The sequence below is a fragment of the Gastrolobium bilobum genome, unplaced genomic scaffold (assembly GCF_033153095.1).
Source record: "Gastrolobium bilobum isolate Gb01-03AN ecotype WA unplaced genomic scaffold, APGP_CSIRO_Gbil_v1 utg29299, whole genome shotgun sequence".
Taxonomy (NCBI): Eukaryota; Viridiplantae; Streptophyta; class Magnoliopsida; order Fabales; family Fabaceae; genus Gastrolobium; species Gastrolobium bilobum.
The window spans coordinates 314,411-324,213 of NW_026897764.1; the positions used below are offsets into that span (position 1 = coordinate 314,411).

Sequence of the window (9,803 nt, forward strand, 5' to 3'; positions counted from 1 at the left end):
TAAATGTTCACCTGTTTGGATAAACCATAAGTATTTTTCACGGAAGGCAATCTTATTCGAGTCAGAAATATCTATATTATAGTAGGACTAGCTCTCTCAAAGGAGATTTTTTGCATCCCATAATACTTATATTACACCTTTATGTCAAAAAATGATATAAAAAGTAAAATATATTATAAATTTTTTTATTTTTTTATCTCAAAACAAATAAAAAATGGCATTTAAATATCATTATTAATTTGTTGAGCTTTACATAATAAGAACATGTATCCTATACAGCAACAGGTGACCCATTTGAGAAATTATTTTCTCCTACTTAAGAAAGAAAATTCTTCCTCCACACAAGACCACCACCATCAAAATTTAGTGGATCCCACTAAGTTCTTCAATCACACAACTAAATTAATGGTAGAAAACCATTAAGTTTGATTTGTTAAGGGCTTTTTGTAATTTGATGTGTTAAAATCAAAGACTCAACAAATGAATGGATAGCACATATTTTGATACCAATTTTGCTGTCTTGAACAGAATGCAGTACCTGGTAAACACTATTGCATTCCATCAACAATATATGGAATGCAAGTGCCAAGTTACAAAGAAAGTTCCAAGATCCCACATCCTTGTCTAACAGTCAATTCTACCTCTGTAAACAAAATAGGTGAATCACATCTATCACCAGGTACAAAAATGCAGTTAAGTTCTTGTCAATGTTACATCAGTTCAATACAATCTATGCACCAGAAAGTTATCCTAGAAAGGAATCAAAATTGAACTAAACCTTATATTCACTACTAAGATCATGCTAGGCTACATAAAAATTGATGTAGGATCAACATATTATTCTGTATTGTGTAATTGAGCTCAAAACTACAAAATGTTACACACATGGTTCTAGACTAGAAAATTGGTTCCTGAATCACTTGAGTTCCAGAACCACATTCAAATGACTTTGCAGTTTCTCTCACTCAAAATTTAGTCCACTAGGTAAAAGTTGGATGCAATAAGCCAATAACAATTGGTTATGTACCTAACAGCAGAGGATGTGAGTCCATTATCGATCGTCAGATGGAAAATCAACTTGTTATGTTGACGTCATCGATCCCCGCCCTCAAGCTCTTCTTGATCATCAAATTGATTTTCATCTTTGTTGTTTGCTTCTCCATCACCTTCTTGATTTACAACATTTTTCCCAGGGAACAATCCAGATGATAAGGAGTCATCCTCATCTAGATCTTCTTCATTTTCCTTTTCCTTTTCTTTTACTAGTGAAACCGAACCGGTGTCCATCCAAGCAGGACACTGATGAGCAAGACCAAGAGCAGCCCAAACTTGAGAAGATGAAGGACTTGAAGAATTCTTTGATGTCTCTAAGGATTTATGCCTCAAACAAGAACATTCAGGGACTGGATGTGAGAGAAAGGACAATGGTTTTGAATTTTTTGATGCTTCTATAATTCCATCAAGTAATGTTTTTCTCATATGCCTCCGAACTGACTTTAGCCAAGTACGATTTGCCTGATACATGTGGTCATGAAACTCGTCTACAAGTTTGGCAGCTTCCTTTCTGCATTAACAAAAGTATGATTGCAAATTACTCAGAATTACAAAATCCTCACCAAGTTCCAAATAGCATTCCTTAAGCTTGTGTTTTACTTATGAATCACCAACATTTTGACTCATGTTAACTTGATAAATTGATTTACTATGCCTTGGACTTTTAGTGGCAAATTTAACAAGAAACATATATTCAGGCTTAATTTGGAAACACATACACCACCAAGCACATAGATCAATTGACATGGAGTTGTTCCATCTTAACCAGGGCTCTTGCGTTCGGGTCCTGGGTATGCAATTTTGTTAAACATTTAATTGAGAGAGCTTCACCGCCCTTGTGGTCTTGCCCCACTCAACTGAATTAGTCAATTAATCAATGAGACTTTGAAACTTTCTGGCATTCGATCTCTAACTTGAGAATTAAGATGGTAATTAAAATACTAAATGTTTCCAATCCAAGAAATGATCTTGACTAATTAAGTAAACACTCTATATGAAGGTGAATCAAGTTGATTTTCTCAAGAACCCAAATTGTATTTAAATGCATTAATAACATATGAAGACACATATATCAAATACAGGTATTTACCTGTCAGGTCTATATGTCTTCAATGAAGCTGACTGATATAGCCTATGCCCCATCACCAAGCTAGCGAAATTCGGATGTCCCTTCCCATCACGATCAAATCCAGGAATGAATACATCGGCTTCAACACAAACCACATAGTCAATAGCCTCCCACAGTAACTTATGAGCATTGGTCCTCAGCTCCATGACTGTACTATCAGGCTCATTATCACTTTCAGCTACCCAACCCCACCAACCCTCAATGTTATATGATTTGGGCCTTGCCGGAGGTGGAGGAAGTGGGCGAGGACGTGGACCTGCATTCTTCCAAGCTTCAACTTTTGTTTCTTCTTCGATGAAAGGTGGTGGCCCAAGATGAGTATTAACAAGGTTAACCTCTTGCCCATAGATTCGATTCAGCTCCCAAGGAGTGCTCAGAGAAGTCCTGTCAACAACATTTTCAAACATAGCATGGAGTGGAATCAATGTCCTTTGGCCACCAAAGACTTCTCCCCCGGACACATAAAGAATTGTGTCCCATGAGTATCCATAGGCACGCAGAAGAATACCAATCTGCAAGGGATCCAAGTTATAGATCATATAATCAGCATGGTTAGTTCCTTTTCTTCTTCACACATATCCTTGCATTTAAAATAAACTACATAAATTTGAACAACTATTAAAAACAAACATTGGAAAGTCTATCCAATTCATTAAGACTGAACAATACAACTTGGCTGAAGTGTAAAGCATATATTGTTCTCTTACCTCTTCTGGCATTAAAGGACAAGAACCATTTAGTCTTGCTTCAGCTGAGTTTACTGAAAGCTTCCCCCTGACGGTTCCACGCTTTATCATCCAAGATCTTTTGTGTTGAATGAGTTCAGTATGTACATCCTTGCAAAGAATTTAAAGAAATGCCTCAGATATGAAAAGCTGAGAAGGTCACAGAGTTAGAAGTCATATATTACAGGAATGAATCATATACCTGGAAGAGCTCAGCACAACCATAGTATGCTAAAGCATCTCTTGTCATACCAGGGTCATAGGCAATAAATGGGCGACCAAAAGCTCTTAACCTATAATGATATCGAAAGCTATACATAAACCAAAAGTAGGATGAAAAGACTAAGGAGGAAAAGAACAAACAACTTAAGAGATAGGTGAAAAAATAAAGTTCCTATTGCCTCTGCAAAATCTTATCAGCAAGCTCTTGGACTTCCTGCCGGAATCGAAGAGCATGAAAAGCAACTCGACATCTAAGCCTTTGATATTCTTCAAAATGAGGAGGAAGAATAGCCTAAAAAGGACAGGGAGAGCCGTGATAAACACTTGATAATGGACATTAATAAGCAGAAAAAGAGAAATTGTGTAAAGTATTTGAGAAAGACAGAGAGCAGAATATATAATAACTGGATAAATAAGAGAAAAAGATTGAGGAAGAGAGCATGGATTAGGAATCTATGACGTATAATTGTATATCATTCAATATAGCAAACATTACTGTACTAGTCCACAAGTAAGCTTATCACATAAGCTACCTAGTTCAGAAGTTTAGAATATAATCCCTAAATTAAATAAAAATATGCCTCTAATTATATCCCTCAACTAAACACATAAAGAGAAATTCAGATTTAAACAGGATATGGATCTAAAAGATGAGGCTATCTTTACCTGCAAGCATCCACCATCAGAAACAACTAGCTCAACCACCGAATGCTTCTTTAATACAGGGAGAACATGATGCAAATAATAATATGGTGATGCTGAATGTGGTACTTTAAACAAAGGAATCTCCTTCTTTCTCCTTGCTCCTTTAAGATTTTTAGGAAGAGTTCTCACAACTTTCACTTCTTTGGCTAGTGCCAGTACAAATTGGTCCTCGTTATATAGGTATGCAAAACTCTTAAATTGAGAGCTGTACAAGATAATTATATAAAGAAACAGTTTAAATACATCAATTTGAAGCACAGTAGACTGAGTTAAGCACTAGTTTCAGTAATTCCTTGGAAGAATAAGAACCTTATTCCCTTGCTGCTTGTTGTTGATTGGATCTCAGGAATTGCTAATGTAGCATTAAGAAGTCGAGAAACCACAACCACATCACATATCTGAAAGAACCAGATACACTTTCATCTCAAAATTATTTGGATGCAAAATGATACTAATGCTGAAGCATGATATCCTCACCGAATTCCGGATCTCATGAAAACCACCCTGTATCCGGACAAAAATAAACCCATTTGATTGTGAACTGGGATCTGTCAGAGGTAAGAAAGGCATATTTACTATCACAAATATAAAATTATTCATAGTAATCTATATAATCTTATGTTTTACTTTCCCTCCTGCAAGGGCATTATTCAATATTACATATCCTCCACCACTCCCCATTAAACCCTGACTAAGGAGGGTAGGAGTGAGGGCAATCCTTGTACAACCTTATCCTTGCATAATTGCAAAGAGACTTTTTTCGGATTCGAATCCGTAACCTTTCAGTCACAAAAAAACAACTTTATCACTGCTTCAGACTTTCCCTCTTAACTTTACATATACTCCAAAGTTAGAAAATATAGGAAATGATATTTAAATTAAGCTAAATCCCAGACCCAAAATACCAAGAAACAAGACTGCAAGCATATACTGAACAGTTAGAAACACATATATACAGGTCCAATGAATCACTTATCAGTATGGTGAAATCTTTTTGAGCAATGCAATCTGATAATCGTGGCATGTATTGTATACAGTAAGGGTAAAACATGAAACATAAATGACATAAGATATTCATTTAAGATTTGCATCACTCATATTTGCTACATTTTGTGCATATTGACACGAGTTTATTCCACAAAATCAATTACTTGGTTATCATAATATAAAAGAAACTAGATAATAAAAATTGTAGTCCTTCCAAAAATTCACAGCAGATAGCCTTGCCAGTTCATTATGGGGATTAGAATTGAACTTTCGCTTCACATTTTGGCAAACAATATCAATAAAAAAGACAACAAATTTTTTAGTTTTTAAGTTTGGTCAGCAGATAAATGTGAAAGAGATTGGATAAACTCCTAAAATTTAAAGCAGTAGAACATTTAGCACCAAGATGAAATGAAAAACTAACCACCATAATATCCTCTAGGATTGGGGTCAGGATGCAAAGATTCAAGACGCCTTACAGGACCCCATAGTCTTCTATATGAAAGACTCTGCAACACAAGTTATCAGTTAAGAATTTGAAATGAGCAAAACAAAAAAAGTACACACACAAACACAAAGTCCACATACTCGTTATCTAATTACTCCAAATGCTCAGAACTCATTGTAATTCATATTCACTGAAGAGTTGCAAGTTGCAACAGACAGATCCAGGCCAATGAACAAAAAGAAAAAAAAGAACAAAAGAAGAAAAAAACACTGAATCTGACAAAAACCAATAAACAGAAAATGACACTGAATGCAACATATTTGTCATTATGTGGAATAAAAAAGCCAAATTTCCTGCCCCATGAAGACTCCTAGAACAAAGGCAGCACATGGGGATTACCAAAGCAGTTAAAAGAAAAACCTGAACTTCAAAAGATTGAATTTTGAGCCAAGTTAAAAAAAGGGGTCAACAACAAACAAGTCAAAAAAAAGTGAAGATCTTTGTTCTTGGTGCTAGCATACTATTACATTTGTGGGAAAATCCGGTCTTTCAAAGATGGGTCTCCATGAAAAGATTGTGATTGAAGACTGATACTCAGCAATGACATCCTCAGTGAATCTAGCAAGAAGAAAGTGTGTGAAGATTGAGAAAGCTGAGAGCACAAGACCAATAAGACCAACCCATTTCATCTTGGACTTCATTTTCCCTTCCCCTTTCATTTACAAATTACAACCCACTTCCTATCTCCTTTGTCTCAATCACCCCAACACAACAACACAACTTTCTCTCTCTAATCTATGAAGCTTCAAAATCAGAACCAAGTAGAGACATTGGAAAAGTCTTTAAGATAACACAACACGTTTCAAAGCCTGTCTATTGTCTGAGATAACAAGACCCCACGGAGTGTTTTGGTTGTCTTTTTATATATCTCTATATGCCTCAATAATTATCTCTCACTGTTTTTTGTTTTCTCTCTTTTTCTATTTTATTTTCCCGGAAAATTTTGTCGCTGTTCCTATTTTGCCTATGGGGAAATTTCGCCAGCTCAGCATTTAACATTGGTAATGTCATAACGTTGTACGTTTTCCTCAACGAAGTTTCACGACATATGATCTTACGTTAAAAAATTTACTTTAACTATAGAGATCTTCTAATCTTAAGCTTTAATATGATTTTATCGTATAAAATTTTGTTCTTATCTTTATTTTTATATATATTCATAAATTTTGATGAGCTCATGTTTAATGTTTAATGTTTATATGAACCATATTAATTCTATGCATTTAATAATGATATTTTATTGAATTATATTTATTAATTAATTAAATTTTAAACAAATTACAACAGTCAAATATATAAAATTAATGATTGAGATGAAAAATAAAACCATTTAATCTTATATGAAGTCAAAAGTTCTTTATATACATAATTTTATTATGTAAAATCTTAAAATATAAAATTTGTTTATGTGAATAGGATGGTAAAACTCCACATATTTTAAAATGGAAAAATATTTTTTGCATCTGCCACAGAATATTTTTATCTGCCATAGAGATAAAAAAGAGGATGGGTTCCATTAGTTACTATATTTTCTCTCTTTATGGATTTCTTTCTCTTCATTTTTCTCTTTGTAAGAGATAAAAAATTTCTTCTGCGGATGCAGAAAAGTTTTTCCCTTTTAAAAGTTCAATAAGGATTATGATTAGGATATGTTTTGAACTAAACTAAAAATCAATATCAAAAGCGCCTTTAACCCAATCTAATTGGGATCGATGGAAGATTAATGAATCCAATAATAAATAAGAGAGAATAAAAAAATAAAATAAAATAGATAAATAAATAATAAAATAAGATAAAAACACAAATACAAATAAAAAAAAAAAAAATTGGAGAAGGGGGAAATAAGATAAAAGATAGAGTAAAGCTCTGTTGGGTCCCTAACAAAAAGTATGGTTCCTATTTTCGTACCTCACAAAAAAAAGTTAATTTTTTGTCTCTCTACAATTTCAGTTCTTTGAAAATGTGATCCCTCATAAATTTAATGAAGACCCAATTTAGTCCATAAAAAAGACTAATATGAATTTTTTTTTGTAAGGAACGAAAGTGGAGACTGTATATTTTTGGTAGGGGCTCAAACGAGACTTTATTCTAAAAGACAAGAAGGGGAAACAAAGAGAGGGGGGATTAAAGAGGAAAGGGCAAAAAAGAATCATCTAGAACATAGGAATAACAACGGGTTTAACCTTCCACCCTGCTTATAGCTTTTCTCCATTCCGTCATAAGACACATCGTCCGCCAATCTATATCCCTCTCCATTAAGTCTTGTTTAACTACCTTTTCTCACGTAAGTTTCGTTCTACTTCTACCTATCTTTGTGTCGAGCTCTTGGGAGCAAACTTTTGTTCTTATAGGAATATCCAGGGCCGTCTCATTACGTGCCCAAACCACCTTAATCTATGTTCCCTCATCTTTTTCGTTACCAATACTATTTCTACCTTTCGTCGAATATCTTCATTTCTTATATTATCCATCATCATATAACCATACATCCACCTTAACATCATCATTTCTGTTACTCCCATTTTGTGCTCTTGTTGCCTATGTGCTAGCCAACATTCAGCTCCATATAACATTGCAGGCTTTATTGTTGTCCTATAGAATTTTCCTTTTAGCTTAAGTGGAATTTTGCGGTCACACAAAAACCCAGATGCACTCCTCCATTTCATCCATCCTGTTCTGATTCTATGATTTACATCTTCATCAATCTCACCACTTTTTTGCAAAAATAAATCTCAAGTATCTAAAAACATATTTCTTAGGTACCTCTTGACCAAGTAGATGCACGGAGTCTTGATCTCTATCTCCTAGCAGAGAAAACTCATGCTTCATATACTCAGTCTTGCTCTAACTTAACGTGAAACCTTTAAACTCCAAGGTGCTTCTCCACAATTCAAGTTTCCTATTAATATCGTTTTTCTCATCAATAAATAAAAAAAATAAGAAAAGATAAATATAAAAAATAAATAAAAAAATATTTGTCAATTTAAATAACATAATTTGTGTTATTTTAGAAGAAACGATATCATTTAGATACATAATTGATAATTTTTTATCTTCTCAATTATTTACTTTTTCTCTTTTTCTAATTTTATGAAGGTGGAAAAATATAAAAAATCACTAAATATACACACACAAAAATATGTCATTTAATCTAAAGTAATATAAAGTTGTGTCATATAAAATAATAAATAATTTTTTCAAAATTAAATAGTTTTATTTACTCATATAAACACATTTTAAAGATTTTTTGTTTTTCACGTAATAATAAAAGTACTGTGATGAGTGTGATGACTAGGAGAAAGGTTACTGTCATGGACTAGAAAGTAGAACGGCGTTGGCATTGTCTTATTGACTCTTGTCTTGACTCCTCAATGGAGTCACGTGACATGGGTCACTCGGCACGTGACAGCTATGGGAGGGCTTGTGGGCCTCTCTGCCTTTTCTGTTTGGTGGGACCGTCTAAAAATGGACATCTCAGGAATTGTGAACGGATGAAATGCATCATTAAAGAAAGATAATAAAGCAAAAAATTTTGAAGTTGATGTTTATATGATGTGAAAGGAACTTTTGATTCATGTAATCAGATTTGAACTTGTATAAAAATTCGTTTAATAAAAAAAATTTAGACTATAATTTAAAAGCTCGGTCTTAGAGTTTTTCAGATTTGTCTAATATATTATATTATATTTTTATTTTATATTTTTATATTACTTGTAATAGCCTTCTCTTTTCTCCTTAATCCATTTCACCATATTTTATTGGTTAAACAGACTTTTTGAATAATTTTGTTCAAAATTACATTATTTGTATATACATTGAATTTATAAATATTTATGGAATTACTAGTATTGTTGATTGTATATTCTGTTTGAATAAATTTTTATTATTTTATTTTTTTAAATAGACTAACAAGCTAAATCAGGCTTTTATTTTTTTGTAAATAAGTCAGGTCACATGCCGATAATTATATTTATAACAGGTAGGGGTGGTAAACGAACCAGGGGCCTTACAGGAGCCTTTGACTCGGCTCGTGAAGGCTTGAGCTGACATATCTAAAATTGATTGTTGGAACCAAGCTTGGACTTATATAAAAGCTCGTTTAATAAAAAGGTCTTATACTCCAATTCAAAACCTCGGTCTTAGAGCCTCTCAGGCTAGCCTAGTATATTAATTTTTATTTTTATTTTATATTTTTTATACTATTTGTAATAGTCTCCTCAATCCATTTCACCTCATTTTATTAGTTAAACATAATTTTGAATGATTTTATTTTATATTATGTTGTTTGGATATACATTGAATTTATGAATATTTATGAAATTACTAGTGATGTTGATTGTATATAGTGTTTAGGTAAAGTTTTGTTGTCTTATTTTTTTTTAAACCGACTAACAGGCTAAAGCAGGCTTTTATTTTTTGTAAATAAGACAGGCCACATGTCGATAATTATATTCATAACAGGTAACAGGCTTGG

The 9,803-nt window shown here is 33.2% G+C and overlaps 1 protein-coding gene across 1 annotated transcript; it reads right to left on the reverse strand.

Moving 5' to 3' along the window:
• Positions 1 to 565: 565 nt before the first annotated feature.
• LOC133310010 (O-fucosyltransferase 27-like) lies at positions 566 to 6,031 on the reverse strand. Its single transcript, XM_061510898.1, has 10 exons — positions 5,797 to 6,031; positions 5,246 to 5,330; positions 4,312 to 4,382; positions 4,144 to 4,232; positions 3,796 to 4,039; positions 3,309 to 3,421; positions 3,110 to 3,200; positions 2,890 to 3,018; positions 2,144 to 2,694; positions 566 to 1,564 (listed from the first exon to the last, which is right to left on the reverse strand). The coding sequence occupies exons 1-10, from the start codon at positions 5,986 to 5,988 to the stop codon at positions 1,093 to 1,095; spliced, it is 2,037 nt and encodes a 678-aa protein (XP_061366882.1). The 5' UTR covers positions 5,989 to 6,031; the 3' UTR covers positions 566 to 1,092.
• Between the last annotated feature and the right edge of the window lie 3,772 nt (positions 6,032 to 9,803).

Coding starts and splice junctions, on each gene's coding strand:
- LOC133310010 (XM_061510898.1), bottom strand. CDS start 5,988: ATGAAAGGGGAAGGGAAAATGAAGTCCAAGATGAAATGGGTTGGTCTT. Junction 4,383..5,245: donor TCCTAGAGGATATTATGGTG/GTTAGTTTTTCA, acceptor TACCTCTGACAG/ATCCCAGTTCACAATCAAAT. Junction 2,695..2,889: donor GTCCTTTAATGCCAGAAGAG/GTAAGAGAACAA, acceptor GATCCCTTGCAG/ATTGGTATTCTTCTGCGTGC.